Raw genomic sequence first — 15,305 nt, 5'->3', positions numbered from 1 at the left:
CTTGTTATAGTCGTAGAGTTTCAAGATTAACATTGCTGAAAAGTGTTAGGTTAAGTATTGCATTTTGTCAGATTGTAGGCCCAATGATTGCAATAGCTGAGGTGCATAAAGATGGCAACTCCCATGCACTTACCACAAATTCCTTGTTTTGCTAAATTTGCTGGATTGTACATTGCTCTCCGTTACTCTTTTTTGGTATGGTCATTAGCAGAGTATACATGAACCCAACTTTAGTTTCAAGACGCCAGCAAGTTAAAAAAAACAAAAAAGTAGATTGTGTTAATATATTGGCACATTGAACCATATCGCTCACCGTAGTTTTAAAAACAAAGGCAAATCTGTGATCTAGGTCTACATTTTTTCCCATTACGTGTTCTAACGCTCTATGCTTTCATCTCCTTGACTTCCATGTCATGTCTACATTGATTAAAGCAGTTTACAGAAACTTTACTTTACTGACTTTATTGTCCCCATGGGGAAATTTTGTTGCAGTGTCATGTACACGTTTAAAGTGGCATTTAAATACAAAACAAATTGACAATACAACTTTCATAACAGTTACATACCAATAAAAAGAGACAAGCCTGCTGATCTTACTGGGTGCATAGGAACATTAGCCTGCTGATCTTACTGGGTGGATAGGAACATTAGCCTGCTGATCTTACTGGGTGGATAGGAACATTAGCCTGCTGATCTTACTGGGTGGATAGGAACATTAGCCTGCTGATCTTACTGGGTGGATAGGAACATTAGCCTGCTGATCTTACTGGGTGGATAGGAACATTAGCCTGCTGATCTTACTGGGTGGATAGGAACATTAGCCTGCTGATCTTACTGGGTGCATAGGAACATTAGCCTGCTGATCTTACTGGGTGCATAGGAACATTAGCCTGCTGATCTTACTGGGTGGATAGGAACATTAGCCTGCTGATCTTACTGGGTGGATAGGAACATTAGCCTGCTGGCCTTACTGGGTGGATAGGAACATTAGCCTGCTGATCTTACTGGGTGGATAGGAACATTAGCCTGCTGGCCTTACTGGGTGGATAGGAACATTAGCCTTCTGGCCTTACTGGGTGGATAGGAACATTAGCCTGCTGATCTTACTGGGTGGATAGGAACATTAGCCTGCTGGCCTTACTGGGTGGATAGGAACATTAGCCTGCTGGCCTTACTGGGTGGATAGGAACATTAGCCTGCTGATCTTACTGGGTGGATAGGAACATTAGCCTGCTGATCTTACTGGGTGGATAGGAACATTAGCCTGCTGGCCTTACTGGGTGGATAGGAACATTAGCCTTCTGGCCTTACTGGGTGGATAGGAACATTAGCCTGCTGATCTTACTGGGTGGATAGGAACATTAGCCTGCTGATCTTACTGGGTGGATAGGAACATTAGCCTGCTGGCCTTACTGGGTGGATAGGAACATTAGCCTGCTGGCCTTACTGGGTGGATAGGAACATTAGCCTGCTGATCTTACTGGGTGGATAGGAACATTAGCCTGCTGATCTTACTGGGTGGATAGGAACATTAGCCTGCTGATCTTACTGGGTGGATAGGAACATTAGCCTGCTGATCTTACTGGGTGGATAGGAACATTAGCCTGCTGATCTTACTGGGTGGATAGGAACATTAGCCTGCTGGCCTTACTGGGTGGATAGGAACATTAGCCTGCTGGCCTTACTGGGTGGATAGGAACATTAGCCTGCTGATCTTACTGGGTGGATAGGAACATTAGCCTGCTGATCTTACTGGGTGGATAGGAACATTAGCCTGCTGGCCTTACTGGGTGGATAGGAACATTAGCCTGCTGGCCTTACTGGGTGGATAGGAACATTAGCCTGCTGATCTTACTGGGTGGATAGGAACATTAGCCTGCTGGCCTTACTGGGTGGATAGGAACATTAGCCTGCTGGCCTTACTGGGTGGATAGGAACATTAGCCTGCTGGCCTTACTGGGTGGATAGGAACATTAGCCTGCTGATCTTACTGGGTGGATAGGAACATTAGCCTGCTGATCTTACTGGGTGGATAGGAACATTAGCCTGCTGGCCTTACTGGGTGGATAGGAACATTAGCCTGCTGGCCTTACTGGGTGGATAGGAACATTAGCCTGCTGGCCTTACTGGGTGGATAGGAACATTAGCCTGCTGATCTTACTGGGTGGATAGGAACATTAGCCTGCTGATCTTACTGGGTGGATAGGAACATTAGCCTGCTGATCTTACTGGGTGGTTAGGAACATTAGCCTGCTGGCCTTACTGGGTGGATAGGAACATTAGCCTGCTGATCTTACTGGGTGGATAGGAACATTAGCCTGCTGATCTTACTGGGTGGATAGGAACATTAGCCTGCTGATCTTACTGGGTGGATAGGAACATTAGCCTGCTGATCTTACTGGGTGGATAGGAACATTAGCCTGCTGATCTTACTGGGTGGATAGGAACATTAGCCTGCTGATCTTACTGGGTGGATAGGAACATTAGCCTGCTGGCCTTACTGGGTGGATAGGAACATTAGCCTGCTGATCTTACTGGGTGGATAGGAACATTAGCCTGCTGATCTTACTGGGTGGATAGGAACATTAGCCTGCTGATCTTACTGGGTGGATAGGAACATTAGCCTGCTGATCTTACTGGGTGGATAGGAACATTAGCCTGCTGGCCTTACTGGGTGGATAGGAACATTAGCCTGCTGATCTTACTGGGTGGATAGGAACATTAGCCTGCTGATCTTACTGGGTGGATAGGAACATTAGCCTGCTGATCTTACTGGGTGGATAGGAACATTAGCCTGCTGGCCTTACTGGGTGGATAGGAACATTAGCCTGCTGGCCTTACTGGGTGGATAGGAACATTAGCCTGCTGATCTTACTGGGTGGATAGGAACATTAGCCTGCTGATCTTACTGGGTGGATAGGAACATTAGCCTGCTGATCTTACTGGGTCGATAGGAACATTAGCCTGCTGGCCTTACTGGGTGGATAGGAACATTAGCCTGCTGGCCTTACTGGGTGGATAGGAACATTAGCCTGCTGGCCTTACTGGGTGGATAGGAACATTAGCCTGCTGGCCTTACTGGGTGGATAGGAACATTAGCCTGCTGGCCTTACTGGGTGGATAGGAACATTAGCCTGCTGGCCTTACTGGGTGGATAGGAACATTAGCCTGCTGGCCTTACTGGGTGGATAGGAACATTAGCCTGCTGATCTTACTGGGTGGATAGGAACATTAGCCTGCTGATCTTACTGGGTGGATAGGAACATTAGCCTGCTGATCTTACTGGGTGGATAGGAACATTAGCCTGCTGGCCTTACTGGGTGGATAGGAACATTAGCCTGCTGGCCTTACTGGGTGGATAGGAACATTAGCCTGCTGGCCTTACTGGGTCGATAGGAACATAAGCCCGAGCTATTTAGGAGGGATATCACACCTGGCACAAATGATTGTCTAGTTCTGTTTTCCCTGCCGAGGGATGCCCTATACCTGCACCCAGAGGGTGGTAGTTCAAAGTCCGGGTACAGGGGGCCTTGCGGAGGGCCTTGACCTTAAAGATCTCATCCAGACCTGTCTGTTTGACTCCAAGTACCTTACTTGCTGTGGTGATAATCCTTCTCAGCATATTTCTCTGGCTGACAGTGGCATTGCCAAACCAACAAACAATACAAAAAGTTAAAATACTCTCAATGAAAGACTTGTAAAACAGAATCAGTACAGCAGTAAACATTAAAAGATCCCACCATTTTGAGAAAGCACAGTCTCTGTTGACTCTTTTTGTAGATCAGGTCTGTACATTTACTCCACTGAAGCTTATTGTCCAAGAGGACAACCAGATATTTGTATTCCTCTACAATCTCTATGTTCTGACCTCTGATAGATGTTGCAGAGGTAGGTGTTGTACACTTCCTGAAGTCTATGCACATCTCTTTGGTCTTGTTGGTATTGAGGACTAAGTGTGATTGGTCACACCACAATGTAATTTAGGACCGGGCCATGGTGTTCCCTGTCATCATGCAACAGGCTGATCAAGGCAGTGTCATCAGTGCACTTAACAAGGTGTCTGTCAGGATGGGAACTAGTACAACTATTAGTGTACAAGATGTACAAGAGTGAGGAGAGCCTGTGTTGGTGGTGGAGTGGGGACTAAACACATCCCTGAGGAGAGCCTGTGTTGGTGGTGGAGTGGGGACTAAACACATCCCTGAGGAGAGCCTGTGTTGGTGGTGGAGTGGGGACTAAACACATCCCTGAGGAGAGCCTGTGTTGGTGGTGGAGTGGGGACTAAACACATCCCTGAGGAGAGCCTGTGTTGGTGGTGGAGTGGGGACTAAACACATCCCTGAGGAGAGCCTGTGTTGGCGGTGGAGTGGGGACTAAACACATCCCTGAGGAGAGCCTGTGTTGGCGGTGGAGTGGGGACTAAACACATCCCTGAGGAGAGCCTGTGTTGGCGGTGGAGTGGGGACTAAACACATCCCTGAGGAGAGCCTGTGTTGGCGGTGGAGTGGGGACTAAACACATCCCTGAGGAGAGCCTGTGTTGGCGGTGGAGTGGGGACTAAACACATCCCTGAGGAGAGCCTGTGTTGGCGGTGGAGTGGGGACTAAACACATCCCTGAGGAGAGCCTGTGTTGGCGGTGGAGTGGGAACTAAACACATCCCTGAGGAGAGCCTGTGTTGGCGGTGGAGTGGGGACTAAACACATCCCTGAGGAGAGCCTGTGTTGGCGGTGGAGTGGGGACTAAACACATCCCTGAGGAGAGCCTGTGTTGGTGGTGGAGTGGGGACTAAACACATCCCTGAGGAGAGCCTGTGATAGTGGTGCGTATGTCTGACACGTGGGGACCTATATTGACCTGCTGTGACCTCTGGCTCAGGAAGTCCACCAGCCACAAAACCAGCCCCCCATATTAGGAGAAGTCCCAAATGAGTCTCTGTGCAGAATGTAAGGCTGGATTGTGTTGAAGGCAGAAGAAAAGTCAAACAACAAAACCCTGACATGGGATTTGGCTCCCTCAAGATGTCTATAGACCATGTTGAGGAGAGTAAGAATGGCATCACCAACTCCTCTGCTGGGCTGATAGGCAAACTGAAACGGGTCGAGGAGCTTCTGGGTGTCGCCGAGAACATGACTTTTCATAATTTTCTCAAGGCATTTTATTACTAAGGATGTCAAGGCGACAGGGTGGTAGTCATTCAGCACAGAGGGATTAGATGCTTTAGGAATGGGTATAATTATTGAGTTTTTCCACAATACTGGCACGTGTTGCTGGTCGAGCGAGGATTGGAAAATGTCTGTAAAAACACCAGCCAATTGTTCAGCACAGTACTTTAACACGTCCACTTATTTTGTCTGGGCCTGGGCTTTTGTGTGCGTTACATCCCCTGAACTACTTCAAAACATCAGCCTGTTTAACAACAACCCTCTCAAACATTTGTAATGATGCTTCCATTTGTTTTACCTCCGACACAAAATTGTCTGATTCAAATCTTGAAAAGAAAACATTCAGTTCATTAGCCATGTTCTGGCCCTCATATCCCCCAAGGTCAGCACTGGGTTTTCCCCTGTCTATGTGGGGGCACTAGCCATGTTCTGGCCCTCATATCCCCCAAGGTCAGCACTGGGTTTTCCCCTGTCTATGTGGGGGCACTAGCCATGTTCTGGCCCTCATATCCCCCAAGGTCAGCACTGGGTTTTCCCCTGTCTATGTGGGGGCACTAGCCATGTTCTGGCCCTCATATCCCCCAAGGTCAGCACTGGGTTTTCCCCTGTCTATGTGGGGGCATTAGCCATGTTCTGGCCCTCATATCCCCCAAGGTCAGCACTGGGTTTTCCCCTGTCTATGTGGGGGCACTAGCCATGTTCTGGCCCTCATATCCCCCAAGGTCAGCACTGGGTTTTCCCCTGTCTATGTGGGGGCACTAGCCATGTTCTGGCCCTCATATCCCCCAAGGTCAGCACTGGGTTTTCCCCTGTCTATGTGGGGGCACTAGCCATGTTCTGGCCCTCATATCCCCCAAGGTCAGCACTGGGTTTTCCCCTGTCTATGTGGGGGCATTAGCCATGTTCTGGCCCTCATATCCCCCAAGGTCAGCACTGGGTTTTCCCCTGTCTATGTGGGGGCATTAGCCATGGATTTAATCCCTTGCCAGGCCACCCTCAAGTTTCCTGAGGAGAGGGTCCTCTCCACCCTTTGCTTGTATGTCTCCTTGTCCACCAGTATCTGTCTTTTGATCTAATTTTGTATATCTCTTACAGCCTGTCTATCACCCTCAGCATAAACTGCCTTCTTCCTATCAAGTAGTGATTTGAGATGTTTTGATACCCAAGGCTTATTGTTAGGGAAGATTTTACAGGTTTTAGTTGGCACAACTGACTCAACACAGAAGTTTACATAGTCTGAAACAACATCTGTAAGTTCATCAAGATCAGAGCTGTTCTCAAAAACTTCCCACATAGTACAGTCAAAACACCCCTGGAGACAAGTGATACTGTTGTCATTCCAGATCTGGACAGACTGTCTGGACAGACTGTCATGAAATTAAAATCACAGTCATAACCGTTTAAAAAATATATAATTGTGTAGAACTTAAATACATAGTCAGGGCAATCCTGCAAATGAAGCACTAGCTTAATTTCCTATAGGCTATAAGGACATCAACATCATACACTCAATGTCAACAGCCCACAGTCCGGTACCATACTGCATAAATATGAATTTCAAATCAGAAGTAGTCACCTAAAAACTGACCTCCAAACGTTAGTCTCCAGTGATGGTCAAGTGCCTGTTTTGAGTGACAGGAAATAGCCTTTATGACAAAGTTAAACATAACAATGTCCTTTGACCTATTGACCACTGCATATAAGTCAAATGGCAAGAGGTCAGTAGACAACACGAGTTGATGTGCAGCCAGAAATCCCAGGGCATTGTTCTGGACCATACTCCTTTCTAGTACTTGTATTTATTGGTCTGGTTAAAAACATTGACCAGAAGACCATGAGAGAAAAAAATATATATACAAAAAATGTACCACAATAAATCGACAACTTTTCAATGAGAAGGACGGATTTCCTGAATTTATCTCAACCTACTTATGTAACTGAAAAAAAGACACTTAAATGGCGGATTATGTGTCATGCAACTAGGCAGGGCTGGCACAATTACCATATAACTGACGGTTATGGATCAAGACTGTCATGAAATTAAAATAATAATCATAACAGTTTTTTAAAAATACAATTGTGTGGAACGAACAGCTAACTGAAGACAGGATGGCCAGGCATTCGTGTGGTTGTGTCCGTTTCTGCCGTAACATGGACTCTTAACAACGTGATGAAACTTTGTTGATCCTTGCTAAAACAAGCAAACTAGACTTTGTTTGCCTAGGCAATGCCTCCCACAATGCAGCAGCACACAGAGAAATAGAATGAATAGAACAGACTTGGAACCTTTAACCCTGGCAAACACAAAATGACTGCCTGATATTGTGATGCAATTGTTTCCATGGTAATGTAGAATGTTCATTCAAATGATGTCAACTGATGTGCTCATGCAATGGAATGTATTTTTTGTACTGTCAGTTGAGTTGAATCAACAAATATTTTAGCACATATTCTACTTCCTGCTTTGCTTCTAAAAAACAATGGAATTGTCATGGAAACGTGTGGGGGAAAGATTCAGAGTCTCCTCATTGTCCCTCTGTAACATTTGCCTACATTTAGGCTATTAGTTATATGTGTATTTCACATTATGTTAAGGTAAAAATCAGAGTATAACGCCTGTATGGATGTCAACCCCAAAACATGTTCATGCCATCTTTACCAATCAACTACATTGGAGTTAAAAACGACTGACTACCACCACCCATTTCTGTATACTAGCTATGCTAACCAGCTTACTGTATATAAACAGGAGTTAGCATTTAGCTGAAAAGAGACAGCTTCTACATGTTATGCAGCGAAAACAGACACTTTGTTAGATCAGATTGTTGAATGTGTGCCAATCTGGTCAATGTAACATCTGTGTTCTATTATTGACCTCTACCGATTTACCTCTTCATTGCATCCATGGCTGCGAGTCCACACTTAAGCCATCATTGACTTGAATAGGATTCCCAATTTTATTAATTATATTTCTATGGCAGCACATGCAGTCAGGAGAGGAGGAGAAAATGTGTGTAAATGTTTTACTTTTTGTTCCAAACGGTTATTACAGACACCGCAGTCATTTGGTTGGACAATTACAGTTCTCTCAAATTCCATGATCGTCACAGTCCTACATGCAACACTGAAAACAGTGAAAACGCAATGCCTTAAAAGTATTTATTCTAAGGATTACATCCAATGAACAAAGGGCTTTACAAAATACATTTGATTGATTAATAGCACCATGCTAGCTTAATTGATTGATAGCACCATGACATGGCAGTATAAAAACATTTTCATACTGAGATACATAAATGTGTGCTCCACCCTTACCTTGTGACTGGGCCCAGGTGGGAGTGGGGGCGGGGCGGTGTGTGTATGCTGTGTGATGGTTGCAGGGTCCCTGGCCACCACTAGATCCACCCTGTCCCCAGGCTCCTGCAGAAGAGCGATGGCCTGATGCTGGGTGACACTCTGGTCCAGGGGCGTCCCGTTGATCACCAGGATCTGGTCGTTCTCCTGAATGCGCCCATCCCTACCGGCACACAGAACACAAATCAATCAAATGTATTTATAAAGCAATTTGTACATCAGAATGGTCGCAAAGTATTTTTACAGTAACCCCGCCTTGATCCCAAAGAGCATGAAGACCCAAAAAGTGTATTTTTATATATACACTTTTTTCTATATTATAATGTATGTACTTTTTTGACCCCCTTGTCCCATTGCTGCAACTCCCGTACAGACTCGGGAGAGGCGAAGGTCGAGAGCCGTGCGTCCTCTGAAACACAACCCACCAAGCCACATTGCTTCTTGACACAACGCCCACTTAACCCGGAAGCCAGCCGCACCAATGTGTCGGAGGAAACACCGTACATCTGGCGACCGTGTCAGCGTGCATGCGCCCGGCCCGCCACAGGAGTCGCTACCAAGAAGTGTATGCTTTTTTTCATGTAACGTTTACTGAACCAGGAAGTATTTTTAGAAGATTATCTCATCTTTGCTCATATCACTTTTTCTAGAACGGTATGTGGTCTGTTTATCTCATTTTTGGCAGTGCCTTTACAAGCTGTGCTAATTTAATTACAAATGTCACTGCATACTCTTTGTTGTTAACATAAGCTGATAGAAGCATTTATGATTGTTGAGTGCATGCATGCTAATAAATGTGTAATGTTTCCTTTAAAAGGGGCTCTAATACGAGCTGTCAAACATTCTAAATCAGCATGAGATATCCTTGACTAAGATTGTGTTGGCCTTGGTAAAGAGATTGAGGAGGAGGAGCTGGTGAGAGAGTAGGCGGTACCAGTGTGCGATGCTCCTAGGCTGGACCTGTCTGATGAAGACCCCGTGGCCCCCTGTCCCTTCGGCCCTTAGGCCCACCACACTGAAGCCCAGGCCCCCAGACGAAGGCTTGGGCAGGCTGATGTGCTCTGTCTGCCTCCCCTACACCACAAGAAGACACAGTGAATAAATAGGTCATGAATTAATCATCACAGTCAAAACTTTCAAATAAAAATCTAAAAACACTCAAATTGCATTGGTGGGGGAAAAATCTGAAATCAGGTCAAAATCTACACATTGCAAATACCCAGGGAAAACCTTATAAGCTACACTCACCAGCCAGTTTATTAGGTACACCCATCTTGTACTGGTTCAGACCCCCCTATGCCTCCAGAACAACTTGAATTATTCGGGCATGGATTCTACAAGTCGGAAACGTTCCACAGGGATGTTGGTCCATGCTGACATGATGGCATCACACAGTTGCTGCATATTGGACGGCGGTACACAACCGCCACCAGCCTGTACCGTTGGCACCAGGCAGGATGGGTCCATGGACTCATGCTGCCTGCGCCAAATCCTGAACCGGGATTTGTCGGACCAGACAATGTTTTTCCACTCCTCGATTGTCCAAGGTTGGTGATCGCGAGCCCACTGGAGCTGCTTCTTCTTGTTGTTTTCAGCTGATAGGAGTGGAACCCAGTGTGGTCGTCTGCTGCAATATCCCATCAGTGACAAGAATCGGCGAGTTGTGCGTTCCGAGATGCCGTTCTGCACACCACTGTTGTACTGCGCCGTTATTTGTCTGTTTGTGGCCAGCCTGTTAGCTGGCAGAATTTGCCATTCTCTTTCATCAACAAGCGGTTTTCGCCCACAGGTCTTCCGCTAACTGGATGTTTTTTGTTTGTCACACCATTCTCTGGAAACCCTAGACACTGTCGTGCGTGAAAAGCCCAGGAGGGTGTCAGTTTCTGAGACACTGGATCCGGCACGCCTGGCACTGACGTTCATACCATGCTCAAAGTCGATTAGTTAACTCGTTTTGCCCATTCTAACGTTCAATCGAACAGTAACTGAATGCCTTGATGCCTGTCTTCCAGCTTTATATAGCAAGCCACCTAATAAACTGTCCGGTGAATGTATCTCCACGAACAGCAGTAGGCCTACATAATCAACAGGGAACCTTGGCGCTTTCCCAGAAGCTTGGCTGGTGCGTTAAACGCACACATTCAGGCAAACAAAAAGAGGTGTATGTCGCATAAAACTTACCTCATTCTTAAAAATATATAGATATTACTGCATTGGAGATAACGTACACAAACGTTTCGGCTTTACAGCCTTCTTCAGTGCGTAGGTACAATGTTATTTAATTCAAAACAGCATTTGTAAAGAACTACAGATGAGCAGCAGGTGGTTCTAATCAGGGTTGGCACTCATCTGCCAATCAGGGACGTGGCTTTTCTGCCCTAACTGTATACAGTCACAATGAGATACAGAATTATAGGTTATGGGAGCAGGCACGAAGGACAACTCACAAATCAATTGCCCCAGATGTCTGCTCACCTAAATACATCACATCAATTCATGAGATAGCCCACCACAAAGGACATCAGGCAAAGCCATTCATAAACATGTGGAGCCAACTCATAAACTAAATGCAAAATCTGATATGGACAGTGTTCTTGTATAACAGTCTAAATGTGGCTCATAGGAAGGAGGTGAAATCGAATTCTTTGTTTAAACCGTGTGGAGGTAAAGAATGTGATTTATATAGCCACAGTATTTTGTTGTCATAGTTACCTCCTCTACGTGCTGGATGAACTTTTTCCATCCCGACTCAACGCAATTCATTAATAGAATGATTCTGTTCTATAAAGTGTCTTGCAACTGGCCAGGTGATATCTTGACGTCTAAAAGTGGATTTATGTTCTCCAAGACGTACATTCAAGGCGCGGGATGTTTTTCTAATATAAATCTTATTACAAGAACAGTAACATATAAATAACTCCTTTAGTAATGCAAGTTATACATGACTTTATCTTATAGGTACTAGAAGTCTGAGGGCATACAAAGTTAAAACATTTCCTTATGGTGCTACAAGAGATACACGATCTACAGGGGAAGCATCCTTTTATGAATCCCTCTTTTCTCTCTTTGACCCCATCTGATTTAACCAATATGTTGGATTGGCAGATGAGTGGAAACCCTGATTAAAAGCACCAGCTGCTTATCCGTTGTTCTTTATGAATGCTGTTTTGAATGAAAGAAAATTGTACCTATACACTGAAGAAGGCTGTAAAGCTGAAACGTCTGTGTACGCTATCCCTGATGCAGTAAAACAATTAAAAGCATTAAACCTCTGTTTGGCCTACATAAAACACCCAGGTTAAACTATTTAAACCCATATTGTCTTGATTATCCACCAATTACAGCACACCAACACACAAATGACAGTCTACTCTAAAACCATCATCTCTCCACGGTGGAGTATCCTAGCTAGCTGTGACCATAGCATCAGGTGGACGGTGTGTGTGGGCAGAACCGGTACAGCCGCCCACCTTAGCGGAGGTGCAGAACCATCTCTGGAGCTGGTCGGGGGAGGCAAAGGCCGAGCCGTTGGACAACACAGAGCCGGGGCCGGACGTGCACAGGCTGCTGGCTGGGCGGCTGGCACTGACAATCAGCTGGCCCTTCCTAGAGAAGCTGAAATCACTGCAGGTGTCTGGAGGCATGCAGTTCAGCTGGGGGGGAGGAGAGGAGGAGGAGAGGGAGGTTTGGTGTGTCATTTCACAGTGGAGGAGGATACAAAGAAAGCTAAGGCAGAGCTGCTTTGTTTACTGTTTACAAAAATTCAGTAGAATAATTTAATTCAATGTGATTGTCAACTAAGATAGTTCAGAGACATCTAATTCGATAAAGCCACACAAAAAAAAGTTCCCAAGGAAACACTGTCATTCTAAGCTGCTTTCGTTCACCAACAACCATAAGCCACATTCTTTCACATACGATCTTCCCACTTTAGGAAAATGGGGTGCAGATTAGCGCTACTCGGAGGGGGGGGGGGGGGAATAAAATCCTCTGCAGCAGCTCTGGCCGGTCCCAAACAGGTAATGCATTAATGACTCACATTGTGGAAAGTTATCAGTCTCCTTGCTTATTTAGCCCGGGCTGACGGCGCAGCCTTTCCCCACCATTTCATCAATACATCTCGGACAAGGCACTTACTCATGCCCCGCCAGTAGATATTAAAGCTTGATAGATGCACAGAAAAGCCGCTACGCCACCTCCGCCTTGCTATCACGCCATACGTTTTTACCTGAAGCATTCATAGACACTCGGCTGACCTTCGCAGCACTTAGAATATGAAGGCAGGCATTGGTTATTGCCATTATCTTAATTTGGCATGTGGATTGTTTATTGTAAGGGTTCTTTTTTTTACGTCAATAACAATGCAACCTGAATACAAATGAATTCGAGTGTGGCTGGGTGTTTTTTCCCATGCCTCCTTTTAAGCGCAAGTGAAAGGTTTAGAATGCTTTTTTCTGTAGACTTAAAGCACACTGATATTGAGTGGTTTTACCATTTCATCACAATCTGAAATGTTACATATTCCAAAACAAGGTTTATTTTTTGCTAAAGTGCTGTGAAAAAGTATTTGCCCCCTTTCTAATTATCTACTTTTGCATATTTTTTACACTGAATGTTATCAGATCTTCAACCATAACCTACTGTAATGTTAGATAAATGGAACCTGAGTGAACAAATAACACAAATGACATACCTATTTCATTAATTTCATAAACAAAGTTATTCCCCTGTGTCAAAAATGTATTGCCCCCTTACTCTCAATAACTGGTTGTGCCACCTTTAGCTGCAATGACTCAAACACTTCCTGTAGTTGTTGATCAGTCTCACGTCTCTGTGGGGGAATTTTGGACCACTCTTCCATGCAGAACTGCTTTAACTGAGCAACATTTGTGGGTTTTCAAGCATGAACTGCTCATTTCAAGTCCTGCCACAACATCTCAATTAGGATTAGGTCTAGTCTTTCACTTCCATTCCAAAACTTCAAATGTGTTGCTTTTTAGCCATTTTCATGTAGACTTGATTGTGTGTTTCGGATCATTGTCTTGCTGCATGTAAGCCCACATATAATAGCAGAACAGTTGGCTTAATCATAGTATAATCATAAGTGGCCACATGGGGTGACAGGTAGCCTAGCGGTTAGAGCGTTGGGCCGGTAACCGAAAGGTTGCTGACAAGGTAAAAATCTGTCGTTCTGCCACTGTGCAAGGCAGTTAACCCACTGTTCCCGGGCGCCGAAGACACGGATGTTGATTATGGCAACCCCCCGCACCTCACTGATTCAGAGGGGTTGGGTTAAATACAGAAGACACAATTCAGTTGAATGCATTCAGTTGTACAACTGACAAGGTATCCCCTTTCCCTCACTAATGAAATCTCCTATGTGCTATTCACAAGCCATGGGTCTTTATAGCAGGTTTTCCCTTTCTCTGCAGGTATCCATCATTACCTGGTCTTTGAGTTGTTTGATTGAATGCTGCAGCGTGAGGATGTGTCCTAGCAGTGGGCTCTGTAGAGCGTCCCTCAGCATCCCCAGCCTCTCACTGTGGGTCCACTCCTCCCTCTGGGCCATCTTGGCCTGCAGCCGCTCCAAAGCCTGCAATACCTGCTGGCGCTCCACTGTGGAGACTGATACACACACACACACACACACACACACACACACACACACACACACACACAGCCCCATGTGCTCGTACACACACACACACACACAGAGAGAAACTATGTTTATTATGGAAAAGTTCATTTGTATCACATTTATATCCAGTACAGTTCATAAAACAGTTCAATAATGGGAGCTGACTTAAATGTACCTGTTGGGACATTTTCATACATTGTCCTAACTCGGTCTCAGAGTATCTTTGTGATACAGCCTGTGAGGAAGCAGGGCAAGTTTACATGAAAAACAAAGCTCATAACAACAATTCTAATCATCTTTAGGCAGATGACAATGCATCGAATAAAAGGCCTATCAAGAACAATTAGTGATCGCCTCCATTACTAGAGTACAAAGTGGTACTGCTTTTGAGCTGGGTCCATCAAGTTGGCTAAGCATCATCACAATACAGCCCTTTTGCAACACTTCACAATACAACACTAGAAGTATACGTTCAAATCTTTGTGAGAAATACACAATTGTCCTTCTGTCAGCAAGCTATTAGCATGGGTTAACTATTTACATAGCCAGTGGTAAACAAGTTTCGACAGGTAAGCTAAGCCAAGTTTATATTTACCAAGTAACACAATGCCACAGATGTCTGAAGTTAACAAACCACAACAAATGTGTTAGCTAAACCCAAAAGAAGACAAAACTAACTAACTAGTTACTAAATTATCTAGCTAGTAGGAAGAGATATGATTTTGTTCCACCCTACCGGTACAGCGGAAGTTTATAAATGAACCCGCCCCTTACCTGAACCAGGATGTAAAGTTTTAAAAGAATCAGTGGGGCGAGAGAAAAATAACGAACTGGAGAAACTGCTCCACAAAAATCACTCAACTATCACATTGTTTGTGAGCAAGGTTTAAGCTGTGAGAGCCATCTAAATGTAGAGATGTAGTTAACGTTAGCAAACACTTGCTTTGCTTTACAATCAGCAGGTGCACATAATCTCTTTCAGTCCAGCGAGCTAGCATAGCTAGTCTAAATGTAAGAACTAAACTTTTGTTTTAAGTATGTGTAGGTTCTGAATATCAAATAACTCCATAAAAAAACTTTTAAATGAGCTTCTCGAAATGTTCCACTAACTTCAGTGAGTCAGCTAGCTACAGTCAGTAGCTAGCCAAC

The 15,305-nt window shown here is 44.9% G+C and overlaps 1 protein-coding gene across 3 annotated transcripts in view; it reads right to left on the bottom strand.

Annotated features, from left to right (window-relative positions):
- LOC106574041 (inaD-like protein) overlaps window positions 1-14,901 on the bottom strand; it is a 119,509-nt gene extending 104,608 nt beyond the window's left edge. For 2 of the 3 annotated variants that reach the window (XM_014149560.2, XM_014149559.2), the window contains exons 1-6: window positions 14,752-14,892; window positions 14,332-14,391; window positions 13,965-14,143; window positions 11,989-12,171; window positions 9,453-9,592; window positions 8,480-8,681 (exon numbers count right to left, since the gene is read on the bottom strand). In XM_014149560.2, the coding sequence (XP_014005035.2) occupies window positions 8,480-8,681; window positions 9,453-9,592; window positions 11,989-12,171; window positions 13,965-14,143; window positions 14,332-14,353 (726 nt within the window). In that variant the 5' untranslated portion in view covers window positions 14,354-14,391; window positions 14,752-14,892. Of the gene's footprint in view, window positions 1-8,479; window positions 8,682-9,452; window positions 9,593-11,988; window positions 12,172-13,964; window positions 14,144-14,331; window positions 14,392-14,751 lie in introns of all 3 variants that reach the window. The other variant, XM_014149556.2, reaches the window with a different exon arrangement.
- Between the last annotated feature and the right edge of the window lie 404 nt (window positions 14,902-15,305).

Source organism: Salmo salar, chromosome ssa16 (assembly GCF_905237065.1).
Source record: "Salmo salar chromosome ssa16, Ssal_v3.1, whole genome shotgun sequence".
Lineage (NCBI taxonomy): Eukaryota > Metazoa > Chordata > Actinopteri > Salmoniformes > Salmonidae > Salmo > Salmo salar.
This window is presented reverse-complemented; position numbering and strand designations above follow the sequence as displayed.